General features: G+C 47.4%; 1 protein-coding gene across 8 annotated transcripts in view; it reads left to right on the top strand.

The window, feature by feature from the left end:
* The window catches only part of Myo18a (myosin XVIIIA), a 98351-nt gene extending 93718 nt beyond the window's left edge, over positions 1-4633 (top strand). For all 8 annotated transcript variants that reach the window (XM_071603677.1, XM_071603679.1, XM_071603680.1 and 5 more), the window contains one exon: positions 3210-4633. In XM_071603677.1, the coding sequence (XP_071459778.1) occupies positions 3210-3354 (145 nt within the window). In that variant the 3' untranslated portion in view covers positions 3355-4633. The remainder of the gene's footprint in view (positions 1-3209) is intronic.
* The last annotated feature ends 9263 nt before the right edge of the window (positions 4634-13896 follow it).

A 13896-nucleotide genomic window follows, 5' to 3' on the forward strand; every position in this document is an offset into this window, starting at 1 on the left:
TTCCTTGGGCATGAGCTGCTCTGAAACCCTTGGGCTCAGCTCTGCTCTGTCACTTTCCCCACGTGGCAGATGGTTGCAGGGTGCTTTGTAAAGCATCTCAATTGCGTTAGGGTCTCCTTGTCAGCTCCATTGTGGGAAAAAACAGGAGTCAAAATATTTGGCCTACTATTTCAGCCTTCCCCTTAGCAGCCCTGCTAAGTGCCCCAAACCCCCATGGCAGGAAGTCAGTGGGTGGATGGAGGAGGAAGTCTAGAAAGCATGGAAGGCCAGGCCCTTCTGTGTATTGCACCCGTTCCCAGAGGAAGACACAGGCCATCTCACCAACTGGTGGGCAACTAGCATATTTCAGACCCTAGTGCCCTCAGCCCACCGTCACCCTTGACCTGAAAATCATTAAGAACAAAGACACAGAAAGCTTCTTTCCTCCTCCACCCATCAGCTCAGTTCCTCTTGTCCAACTAGAAGCCAGAATAGTCCTGAAACCCTCTCCTCAGGCTCTGAGGAGGATTGCATTCACTGTTGGTAGAGTGGCCCCCAGCCAGAACCTAGCCAACCAGCACGGAGCTAGAGAGAAAAAGCAGCAGAGGGAGGATCTCCCTGGCACTCAGCATTAAGTGGCTTTGGGGTGAATACTCTGCCAGGGGTGAGGGTGGGAGTGGGACAGGACAGAGACAGAGCCAAAGCCAAAGCCAAAGCTTAGCTTCCCATCTGGTGATGAGGAACAAGAATTCGGAACACGGATTCAGCATCCATAGCAAAGTCAAGGGGAGGGGAGCTGACACCCTGGGCTCTCCCAGCGGGAATTAGGTTATGTACCAAATTGTTTGTGACATTGCTGAGCAGGAGACACTGGCTTGTGGAGAGGAAAGCTTTTTAAACAATTTGGTTAAAATGTTCCAATTGCCAGCCGTGACTCTTGCCCTGGGGAGGAAGGGAGCTGCCTGCTGTTGGCCCGTCGATGGCTGTGGCCGTATAAGCTACTAAGGAGACTGGCTAAAGAGAACCCAAGGAAGAACCAAACAGAGATCTAGTGCATCATCCACAGCCCAGGCAAGACAGAGACGTGGGATTTACCACCTCTCCAGCTGCTACCACCTCTGCCTATCACCTCGACAGAACAGCGTAGAAACCTGGCTGTCATTTACCCAGGTGTCTGAATGTGGGAGTGGTGAGGGAATGACGAGGAGCACAGGGCTGCAATTGATTCAGAGGGCTGGGCTCTCCAGCAGTGCCTCATTTGCATCTGGATCCCAGCCCTGGCATCTATCTCACCCCCTCTGCCCACAGAATAACTCCACTGTCTTTCCTCAAAGCCAGGCCTTCCTTTTCCTAACAGCAGATCTTTAGCACTGGGTGCCCAGAAATTCTGTATAAAAAATGAAAACAAAACCCGGCTCCCGATAATGTAGAATTCAAACAACCCCAAAGCTACAATAATCCCCACCCCCGTTTTTTTTTTTTTTTTTTTCTGTGTTGTACAGCCATCATTGAGTTTCACAATTTTGTCCTAGAGTCACCTCAGAGTCCTTTAGTACCTCTGCTCCATCAAAATAAGACTCATTTATGTTCAATGTAGTTTGTACTAAGTGTGTTTTGTGCTATTCTGATTCCTTTAAAAATGTTAATTCATTCATGAGAACTAGAATAACTATTAGCCAGACCTCCCCATTCCTGAGCCATTTTGCATAATTGAACATATATTCTCTCAGGCTCTTCGGGGAGGGGAAGAGAGCGAGATACATGTCTTTTACACCCCTTGGACACTCACTCAGGCCAGCAGGAGAATGCAGGTTTGATCTTGTTTTCTTCTCAGGTATCTAATCTAGCGGCAGAGTGGAGTTTTCTCAAGGCTTTGAAGTTCAGGTTCAGGTTTACATCCTGACTGTGTGACCTTGGGCAGGATGCTTCATCTCTTTGAACCAGCTTCTCCATACCAACCTATAGGGTTGCTGTGCAGAATAAGACACCATATCCAGGGGGCCTAGGCCTGTGTCTCATACAGAAGAAGATCCAGTGATGGAATTCTTTCTTCTGGATCGCTCACTGACACCTTGGGGGAAGCTAACAAAGTGACTTTTTCTCACAGAACCTTGTTTCCTCCGATAGAACTTTAAAAGGACCAGTAAATCAAGGGCCTTCCTCAGATTCTTAAATCAGAATTGCAGGCAATAGAGATCATGGAATTCCTGTTTGCCCAAGTAGACTATATCTAGGATCTGTAGGCAGATCTGTGTGCCTCTGTCACTTGGAGCAGTGGGCAGGGCAGCAGTTCTAAGGACCCAGCCGAGAGCAGGGACCCAGTAGGAGTGGTGTCACACTGGGCTATATTTTCTAAAATGGTGTTGAAATTACAGGGCACTTTAATAGTCAGGAGGGGAAGGTAGCTCCTGGGCCTTGGGAAATAAACAAAAAAGAAGGTGAATGGAACTGGGTAGAACATGATCCCATCTTTCCTTGTGAGAGGTCATGATCCTGCTTCATCCAGTAGATAATGCTTCTTCATATCTTCAGAGAGATAGCTGGAGGCTTCCAGAGCCAGGGACCTGATGAAGACTCAATGGGATTATGAGATTTTTTCCATTGAGCCACCCTGAAACAAAGGTCTTGGCAGCCTGATTCCTGAGGCTTCATTCTTTATTGTTAACAGAGGATGCCATGATCAACAGTAGAAGTTCCCACAGGCCTTAGGAAACCCTGATTAGGAGAAAAAAATTCAGATCTGGGAATATTCAGTGGGGAAAGCTCCTCTTTCTTAGAAGCCATCTTTTTTTAGAATAACTTGCTTAAGAGAGCCCCTACCTTAGCCAGGCTGTAAGCATCCAGTCTCCATCACTGTGGCTCATGGATGGCCTGCATCAGAATCTTCTGGGGAATAAGCTGAAGATGGGAACCCCTGGGTTCCACCCAAGAGCTATCAAGTCAAAAATTTTAAGAGGAAGGACCCAGGACTTTGTAGGCGATTCTTATACCCACTCACGTCCCAGATCTCTGCTCTCCAGTACCCGTGTCCTATGTCCTATGGGGTTTTAAAGGTCTCAGAGTTGAACTGGTGTGCTCCTTTCTCTAACTATATTGAATGTCTTCTAGGTGAGCCAAGAAGTCTTTACCTAGCAACGTCTGGTGTTTGGAGTGCTCTAACAGGGATTTGGTACTCCAGGGTAGAAGTGTCCTTTGTCCTTGACCTTGTCCTTACTCCTCTCTCCCTGCAGCCCCACCAGCCACTGGAAGCCCCTTCCCCCTGACCGATCCGATGATGAGCACGACCCTGTGGACGGCACCTCCAGACCCCGATACTCCCACAACTGTCTGAGTGACAGCGATACAGAGGCAAAGCTGGCGGAGACCAATGCATAGCCCAGGGGAGTGGCTCTCAGCCCTCACACCCCACAGCCTCTGCCTGCCTGGGCATCTCTCCCAGGAACCAGTGGGGCACTGGTCCCCCCGCTGACTGCTGATCTGCATGGGAAACACCCTGACCCTCCGCTATCAGGGGGACTTTCCAGGCTGTGGGTGTCTGACATCCCCACGTGGAAGAGGTGGGAGAAAGAGGAGTTTCTGAAAAGAGAACTTTTTGCTCCTCCCTGCCTCAAAGATGCCACACTCTTGGCTTCTACCCAGGGCCACCATGGTCAGTGTCAGGTGGCCTGGCACTGCATGGAGCCAGCAAATTGACCTCCATCTCAGCCCCCTGCTCAGGGATGATGGACAGATTGCCTACTGGGCCACTCAAGGTTGCTGGGTCCATGGGGAGGAGTCGGGGAGGGAACAGCAATTCCTTCCCACTGGTTTGGGACGAGGGCTTTCTCTTCTCAGTGCCTGCTGTCTTTTTACTTCTTAATTTAAATATCCAACTTCTCCATCACGGCCACATCCCTGAGAGTGGGAGCCGGCTGCAGTGGCAGCTGGGGCCCCCAGGAACAACTTGGAAATCTCTTCATCTCCACTTTTCTGGGTGCAGTCCTTTCTCTGTGCAGCCAGGGAGACTGGTGAGCAGAGCTGGGGCCAGGTTCTTAAGAGTCAGTGTGGGGAGGGGCTGCCAGGTGCTTCTGGTTGGGCTGAGCAAGCCTCCACAGATGGGGTACATAAATGCCATCGAATTTCCAGCCCCCACCCACCCTCTCCATCTCATCAGTGCGTTAAGTGCAATGACCTATTTAATAGTAAACCCATTCCACCTGCACCAGCTTGGGGACTTGTCCAAGCACTGCCTCCCTCTACTCTGTACCAGTTGCCTGGGTCATAAGCTCAACTTGAGAAGAAAGGCCTGGGGTTGAGGGCTTGTGGTCAGAACCACTGAAGATGGGAGTGTCCGTTGATACTAGTGTGTGTCAGACACAAGTCCTCACCCAGTGTCCTGAGCTGGTATCATCTCCCTGCCCCCACACACTTATCCCAGACCTGGAAACAAGCGGTCCCAGCCCCCTCACACTTATCCCAGACCTGGAAACAAGCGGTCCCAGCCCCCTCCAAAAGTTATCCCCTCAACTCCACCAGACTTGGGGGCCAAGGGCAGTGCCTGGAGCTGCTCCCATCTGCTGTCCCCATTCTCTCCTGCAATTGGTTTGTACTCACTGGGCTGTGCTCTCCCCGTTTACCTGATGTATGGAAATAAAGCCCCTTTTCCTCCTGGCTATGCCAGTTTTCCTGCCTCTTCCTTCAGGCCCAGGGAAAGTCCCTTGTGATCACAGGGGTGAAGGCAGAAGCAGGACTATTGGGGACACCAGAGAGTCACCTTGTTCTCACCTTCTCCCATGTCAGATTGTGCCACCCAGAGAACCCTGGCAGGTCATCTGGGGCAGGCAGGATGAGGAAATTAGGAGATTAGTCTAGGATTACACAACCCCAACTTTTGCACTGAGAGCCTGTGGATTGTAATTCAGGTTGGCAGAGTTGTCCAAGCCTCATCTCCTCTGGCCTCCATGAGGAAATATTATTGTCCACCAGCTGCAGGGATTTTATCTTCTCTTACCTTTTTTTCTTTTTTTTTATTCAAGCCCTTTTTAAAAATTTGTTCTAATTAGTTACACATGACAGCAGAAAGCATTTCGACTCACTGTTTGCAAATGGAGCACAACTTTTCATTTCTCTGGTTGTACAGGACACACAGTCACACCATTCGTGCAATCATACATGTACATAGGGTAATAATGTCCATCTCATTCCACCATCTTTCCCACCCCCGTACCTCCTCCCCTCCCCTTACTCTGCCCAATCCAAAGTGCCTCCATTCTTCCCTTGCCCCTCCCCCATTATGGATCAGCATCCACTTATCAGGGAAATCAAGCCCTTCTTAAAGCTTAATTTTAGCCATTCCAAAGGTGACTTTTTGATCAGAACTCTGGCCCTCAATCCCCCTTGGCCACAAGGCAACTTGAATGGGCTGAAAATGCTGTCTTCTTCCCTGCCCACATGCCCTAGTCCATGCCTTGTCCCCAGACTGATAGCTAAGAGGCTCCTCATGCACAAGGGGGAGAAACGACACCCACTTGTTCCTCTTCTACCTTCTGTAATGTGGCCAGTTATAATCACTGCAGGAATCAAGTGCTTTGGCGTGGAAGCAGGAAGGGTATCAGCCCTCATGCTGAGGCTCCAATGATGTCAGTCACCCAGAAAGTCAAAAAAGGGAAGGAGGAAGAAAATTCAGAAAATGAGCAGGAGAGAAATATGAAATGGATCCATTTTGAACAATAGAGACTTTCCCCTCTGCTGCCTCACAATAGAGAGGAGAAGGTAGTAAAAACAAAGTTGTGTTTTTTTTTTTTTTTCCCTTTAACTGCTGGTTCATGTTCAGTTCTGTCATTCACATCTTTTACTCCTGCTGTAAAACAGGTGCATTTTCTGTTTCTCCCAGGAGATAGTATGACCAACTCCCTACCACCTGCCCAAAAGTTCACCAACACCAACTCCAGCTTCTGGTTCACTGGAAAGTCCAACCTCAACCTCCATTGCCTGGTTTGGAGTAAAGGACTTTGCTAAAGTTAGAAAACTTGGATTATTCATTTATTCATTTGCTCACCAGTTGAGAAATATTTCATAACTGCCTACTGTGCTCTAGGCATGGCCCTAGATGCTCAGGATGGATAAATCCCTCCCTTTTAGTAGAGGAGTCAGAAACACAAAATATGCACTACACTTGCTAGTATGTGCAAGTCTTAAGTGGGCAAAGGCTTGTACAAGGAAGACCAATGTGGAATAGACTATAAGTTCAAATAAGTTGCTTTGGGCATGTTATATACAGAGATATTCTCTTTGGGAAAGGGGGACTGGAAAAGATTCTAAAAGGAGCTGGTATTTTGGACTGGGACTTGAAGACAGGATAACACTTACACAGGTGGATATTGCTGGGACAGGCCATGTTGGGATGAAAGAAGATTTAAGACAAATTTTTTTTTTTTTTTAGTTATAGATGGACAGAATGCCTTTATTTTATTTTTATGTGGTGCTGAGTATTGAACCCAATGCCTCAAGCATGCTAGGCAAGAACTCTGCTGCTGAGCTATAGCCCCAGCCCTGGAAGAAAGAGGATTCTATGCAAAGGTCTTGAGTTTGAGAAAGATAGGCGGTGGTAGAGCATGCTTCAGGCTATCTGGGGAAGCCAAAGGACATCACCTCATATGACCAATCTTTCTCAAAGCTTCAGTAAAACTCCTTAGCCAGGGTGCTAGCCTTTAGGCTGGGAAGAAAACAATTCCCTTGGCATCAGCAACTCCCCAGAGGAGTCCTGGGACCTACAGGGCTACTGAAACCCATCTTCATTTGGGGTGCAACTTGAGAGCTCTATTAAATTCCTGCCCTCACCTGTACAGTCACGGTAGCTGTGGTCCCTAAGATGTGTGTGATTCCTGTGAAACAAAGCAAATCTTTCCCTGCTCCAGGCTCAAAGCTGCCCTACTAGATCCTCCTTTCTAATTGCAGATCCTCAGGATTGCTTTCGCTCCTAAATAGGAGGCAAGGATGGGAACTAAAGCCTGTAGGACTCCCCATAGTGTCTAGAGAATACAGAAGCAGGCAGTGACCCCAAAATTGCCTCCTTTTGTCCTTGCATCCCCTTGGCAGATTATCCCAGTTGTCCTTCCCCCATCCCCCTCCCCTGTGCCTGGTGGCACAGACACTTAGCGATTTGCTCCTTAATTGTCCCCCAGCTAGGCTGTGCAGATGCCGCTCTTTAATCTCTCCTGATAAATGAATCGCGCCGCTCCTTTAATCATATGTTCATATCCAAGCCAATTTGAATCAATTTGGCAGGGAGCGTGTTGCAAGAGATGCCATGACTGCTGTTTCTCCCCCAGGGCTCTGGAGCCAGAACGACTGCTGTCCGCACCCTCAGTAAAGAGCCCAGGAGACCTGTCTGGAGGAAAGATCTCCCACCTGAAAGGTGGAGACTTTTTAAAGTCATTTCATTCATTCCTGTTCTAAAAGCAGGCTGTAGGGACTAGAAGATGGATTCCCAAAGGCCTCAAAAGTGGAAGGGAGGGGGATGAGTCCACAGCCTTCCTTGGTCACTGAATAAGGGGTCCCATTATCATCCCTGGGAGAAACTGCTGCCTTAAATCTAATGTTAATCCTTCCTGTTTCCCTTTCATTTCCTCTAAGCTGGTTCTCAGGGAAGATGGAGCAGTTCATCACAGCAACACATTCCAGACCAGTCTAGGATAATTTGTTCTTGCCTACAACTGGTGGCCAACCCAACTCCTTTTATCTTCCCCTAGGACATGTTCTTTCCTGACACCTCCAGGCAGATGGGCAGTTGGGGACATGCTTGGAGTGTACCAAGTGCTACTAGGTTTGGGACTGCTGCTTTTGCATGTCTCACATGGGGTTCACATGTAGTAGTGAAAACAAAGCAAAAATACTGCTCAACTGAGGGTTTCTGTCACTAGCACTGTAACCTTGGGCTAAACCTCTCTGTGGAAAACAAGGTGATATTGCTGACAAGAACCTTTGCCTCCTAAGTCCAGAGCTCCTTACTGCAGCCAATAGAATCTCCTTCATCGCCATCGATTACTCCAACCCTTCATCGCCTGGTAAGAGCTAGAGGGACCCACGGTTGGCACCAGTGGAGCTGAGAGTTCTGAGATCCCAGTTCTAGGAGAGGAACACCTTCTCCCAGAATATGGTCTGTCTGGGGTCGGTTTCATCCAGCTGCCTTTTTGTACTTTAGCATCCTCTTGCATTTCCTAGTCTCATTCCCTGCAGTGGCAGGTGGGCCCAGCCATTATCAGTGAAATCAAGAGATCTCTAGCATCTTCATGTGCAAGTCCACCACCTTTGGAACTTTGGAATCCAGCAGCCTCAGGATCTGTGGGCTTGGAAGTTCTTCCCGCCCTTCCCAGAAGCCATGCCCCTTAAAAGGGCAACAGAACAGTAGTTCTGTCCTGAACTGATGTTAGGGCCAAACCCATAGTGTTGCCCTTTCAATTATTACAGCAGGATTGAGGTCCAGCCTACTCTCAGCAACTGGAAATATTTTTTCCCCTGCCCTTGTAAGGGCTTTTGGAAGCCCTTGGTTTGAGCCAAGATTGAAGGAGGTGGCTGAAGCTAAGGGAACCCTTCACAGTCTGTCAATAGTGACGGATGGAAGATGAAGAAGGTAATAAAACCAATTCCTATTTGTGGAGCAGTTACTATGTCTCCAGCGTTTGTGCACTTTGCCTACATTGTCTCCTTTAGCATTTGTCACAATTCTGTCAAGTGTCATTGCCCAAGGAGGACACTGAGGCTAAGAGAGTTGATGTCAGCCAGGTGCAGTGGGTACCTGCCTATAATCCCAACCTCTTGGGAGGCTGAGGCACGAGGATCATAAATTCAAGGCTAGCCTGGGCAACTTAGCAAGACCCTGTCTTGAAAGAAAGAAAAATTAAATAAATAAATAAGTAGAAGGAGAGGGAAGTGACTGGGGATGTAATTCAGTGGTAGAGTACCCCTGGATTCAATTCCCAGTGAGTGTGTGTGTGTGTGGGGGGGGGGCAGAAATAGAAGGAAAGACAGACAGGCACACACACACACACACACACACACACACAATGTCATCTTTACAAGCAAGGTCTTCAGCTTGATTCCAGAAGAGGTGGCCTGGATTCTTAAACTATTCTGGCCTTGTGGAAGAGTAGAGAGGCAAGAAAACAAGAAATCACTATCATGGCCAGTGCTTGGTATTCACCAAAGCCTGGCTTCCCCCATGGAAACACTTCTTGGCAATTTGGGGAAAAAAATACCTACCTCTCATTTGTGTTGCTCTTTACAATTTCAGAGCATCCCCCGTACATTATCACATTTCACTTTACTCCCACTGTGCCAACAATATGAATAACAGTTCCACATGGCCGGGAATGCATATTTTAAGCTATATTCACTTCAGTCTAATTTCATGACAGTACAACAGAACAATCCAGACCGTTCCCTGCTATTTGATTGGGGAGAAGATATCCAGAGCAATAGCCATTTTGGAGTTACAAGGATGCTAGATTTGTTTAGAAGGAATTTTACAGAGAAATTGAGTTTTCTGCAGTGTATGCCCCCGTGATGGGTCATATAAATATGGGAGATTCTAAAAAGGCTGTGTGCTTTGTGATTGAAGTCAGTGACATAAATCTCCCAGTGGAATACTTATATGTGCAGATAGAATTTGCTTTCCATATCAAAAGTCAGCAATGAGTTTTATAAAAAAAAAAAATTTAAGGATATTAAGTTTTGACACCATTCAGGCAAATTATATTTGAGGTGGCTTAAGAGTCAAAGAGTTTCCACATTTTAATAAATTTTTATATGTTTTGTGTCACATTTATGATCTGACTAGATTAGGAAAAGAAGCAAATGGATTTGGGGAAGAGAGGACACTAGGGAATTTGAAAGTAGAATATATATATATATATATATGGAGAGAGAGAGAGAGAGATCCTGCTATGGGGACAATGCAGTCAATAGCTTCAGAAACATTAGATTTTAAAAGACAGGTCAACGACTGACAGTCAGGCAAATGTAAAATTGTATGTAATGAAATAAGTCTCATTCATGGCTCATCTTCTTTTTTTTTTTTTTTTTTTTTTTGGTGGTGGTTGTGGATGGTACCAGGCTTGAACTCAAGGGCACTCAATCACTGAGCCCCATCTCCAGCCCTATTTTGTATTTTATTTAAAGACAAGGTCTCACTGAGTTGCTTAACATTTTACTTTTGCAGAGGCTGGCTTTGAACTCAAGATCCTCCTGCCTCAGCCTCCTGAGCCACTGGGATTACAGGCGTGTGCCACTGTGTCTGGCAGCATGGCTCATCTTAACCCTAAAGCCTACTATCAATTACAGGTTGGCACCGTTGCTGGAGGACAGCTTCTGGTCCCCAAGGGAAGAACAAGGGAGAGTGACAGTGCGGAGTGACACTCCCTGGAAGGTTCTGCCCTGGAAGTAGAAGCCTCATGGCCCGCCTTTTGAGGGCCTTTGAGCTCTTCTGTGGGGGCTGTTCTTTCTGGCAATAGGATATAATGGTAGGAAAGGAGGTTCTACTCCCAGAAACTGGTGAAATAAGCCTAAAGAACCAACTAGAAAGTGAGGCAGTCTTATGGTTCTGCTAATGAGCTCTTAAGATCACCTAGACACATGACAAAAGTACATGTGCTATTAGGATATTAGGGGGCTGGGGATGTAGCTCAGTGGTAGAGCACTTGCCTGTTGTGTGTGAGGCCCCAGGTTTGATCCTTGGCACTGAAATACATACATAAATAAATATTAGAAGGAGTGAGGCACTGTAGCTGTGCTTACAGTCCCAGTTACTTGGGAAGTTGAGGAGGATCACTTGAACTCAGTAGTTGGGGCCAGCCTGGGCAACATTGCAGACTCCCTCAAAAAAAAAAAAAAGGTTCTTTGGAAACTGTAGTCTTATTTTGGGATGAGGGATTATAGATACTGTATCTCTTAATATCAAATTTTCATGCAATTTTTAGATCAGTACAAATGTATCTACCAACAACAAAGAAGGTCCCCCAAATTGTGATGTGAGGGTGACTGTCAGAGTAGCTTCTTTTCCATATAGAAATCTTAGCAGTGGGGGGTACACCATGTGGCAAAGCTGCTTAGAAACTGCTTAGATCCCTTTCTCAGGGAAAGTGGTTCTTAAAGCAGCAGGCAGCTCCTGGCATGGCTGAGAGTGGAAGCTGGAAGAGGAACAGATTGGAGGGTGGAACTTGAACAGTTTTTTAGGGTCTTTAGGGGAAAGGAGCAGGGATTAGGGAGAGATGATTGTCTAGACCTTGCTCTTTCAAGCAGCCTGGAGCCCTCCGTGCAAGTGACCGGTTTGAGGACATTTGTGTTGATAAAAGGGTTGGTGGTGGAGTTGAGAAGGTCATTTAGGATATTTGTGTCATGGTTATGTTGAGAGAGAGAGAGAAAGACAGAGAGAGACAGAGAGCTGTAAGGGAACATAGATCATAGATCACTGGCCAGACTTCATACTTGGCTAATAGATTTGTGCTTCTAATACCTGGTTCCATCTGAGGTTTAGCCCCTTAAGGAAAAGTGTTGTTGCTGAGCTTAGTGACCAGGGAGCTTCTCTGAGAAAATGAGGCTTCCTTGTGGAAGGGCTCACCTGGGGCTTCCGGCATCCCCAAAGATCTGGAAGGAGTAAGTTTCCTGGGGTGTGTGATCTCCATGTCCCTCCCCACCCCCATCCTTTGCTCCCCAGTAGAAATCAGCTACAAATCTCAGCTTGTTGGGAACAGATGGCCTTGGCTGACGAATAAGCCACCGCAGGCTGCTCCACCTGTTCTCGGGCTGGAATAATCAGCTCGAGACAAACATCGGCGCTGAAATAACTCATGGCAACGGGTGATGCGCAGGCACAGATTCCAAAAGCCTCTTAAGCAGACCCCCTCCAACTCTCCCTCCTCCCCAGCCCCTAGAGGCCATCGGGAGAAGGTAATGGAGCGGAGAAGACTGATTGAGCCCCAAACCGAGCAAGAGGCCAGAGCTGGTGGTGCCATGGGCCAGGCTCAGTGACAGGCAGGGCTGGGTGGCGGGCAAGGCTGAGTTCTGTGGCAGGTCGGAGGCATTCACCTTGAAAGGGCAAGAATTAATTTTTCTGGAGCGTGTGAACATGGGAATGGCGGGTCCACGGGCAAGCCAAGGCTAGGGAGACCTATACAATCCAGGATGGAAAAGACCTGGGAATTTGGGATTCATTTGGATTTGCTCATTTAAGGAGTGATATGCAAATAGGATCTGCTACTGGGTGATGGCTCCGCAGCTCAGACAGCTCTGGTAGCAGCCACTGGGACTTTCATCCCTGAGTCTGTCTGGGTGGCCATGCTTCTGTGGACTCATGTTCAGTCTCTCTTCACTTCCCTGATGAAATCAGCTGGGCTACTGTTCCCTGGCAGATGCAGATGAGCCCATGCAGGGAGTGACAACCCAGGGAGCAGCGGTGAAGGGCAATGGAGGTCTGACTTCCTGAGGAGCCAGTCAGGAGAAGGCAAGGAGACGGAAGAGTGAGATGGCGTACATGAAGTGCCTCAGAGGCTTCCCTAGGTGCACCCACCAGGCGCTGTTCACAGGGCACCAGTGGGGGTTCTCAGTCCCCAGAGACTGGGTGGGCACCTGAAGAAGAAATCTGCAGAGTCCAGGGTACCAGGGAAGTTACATCTCTAACAGCCAGTTATTTTTGTTCCCAAGTGCCCCACTCTGTGCTGCCTGTGGGGAGAGGGAGGGCAAGAAATAGGAGGACCTGTTATGTAGGGTCCTGCAAATATTTTTCTCCTAGGTGCCGTGGTGGCCACATCCTCCTAAGTGCCTGGCTCTGCTGCATGACAGAAACATGCAAGGAGTGTTGCTATTTTGGTTTGTATATAAAAAGTAAAATTCAAGCAGCTTCAACAGTTATCCACAGTGAATCTCGCCCCGCCCACTTCTCCTTTCCCTTTACTGGCTTGTTTTGAGACTGACTGAAGATCTGGTGATGTTTCATCAGGGAATCCTTTAGTATTGATCCTTCAAAGAAAAGAAAATTACTCCTTAAAAAAACATAATCACAATACTCTTATCACACTTAAAAATGATCAATAATTCCTTAATATCAAATATCCAACCAATGTTTTTTTTTTCATTTTTATTTTATTTCTTGTTTGTTTGTTTGTTTCTTTGGTACTGAGGATTGAACCCAGGGGTGCTTTACCCACTGAGCCACATCCCCAGCCCTTTTCTGCATTTTTTATTGAGAGACAGGGTCTTGCTGAGTTGCTTAGGGCCTCCCTAAATTGTTGAGGCTGGTTTATGAACTCATGATCCTCCTGCTTCCGCCTCCCAAACCACTGGGATTGCAGGCATGCACCACAGCTCCTGCCTGGCCCCACTCCTTTTTTGTTATGAGATGAAAGTCTGGCTAAGTCGCTGAGGATGGCCTCAAACTTGTGATCTTTCTGTTTCAGCCTCTGGAGTTGCTGGGATTACAGGTAAACACCACTGGGCCCAGCTCCAATCAATGTTGAAATTTCCCTGATTTTATTATAATTTTTAATATATATTTATATATGTGTTTTATTTACATATTTAGTATACATATGTATGTGTGTTTATACGTAAGAGTGTGTGTGTATGTGTGTGTGTGTGTGTGTGTCCGTTTGTTTAAACCAAGATTGAGACGAGATTGAGCAGCTTTAGAGAAAAAAAAAATACTGTGCTCAGGGCTTTTTCTCCCAGGAATTCTGATTTAATTGGCCTTGGGTGGGACCCAAGCATCATATTTTTTAAAGCTCCCCAGGTGGCTTTAATGTGCAGCCAGGGTTGAGAAATGCTCTACCTTTCCCCCCATCAGGAGTCTCCTGCCAACTCCTCCACGTTGAGGCTGTTAAATACTTCTCCCTGGCTCGAGCCAGGAGGTTCGGCAACTCCCAGGGCAGTTGGCACTAAGATGCC

Source organism: Marmota flaviventris, chromosome 17, assembly GCF_047511675.1.
Source record: "Marmota flaviventris isolate mMarFla1 chromosome 17, mMarFla1.hap1, whole genome shotgun sequence".
NCBI lineage: Eukaryota > Metazoa > Chordata > Mammalia > Rodentia > Sciuridae > Marmota > Marmota flaviventris.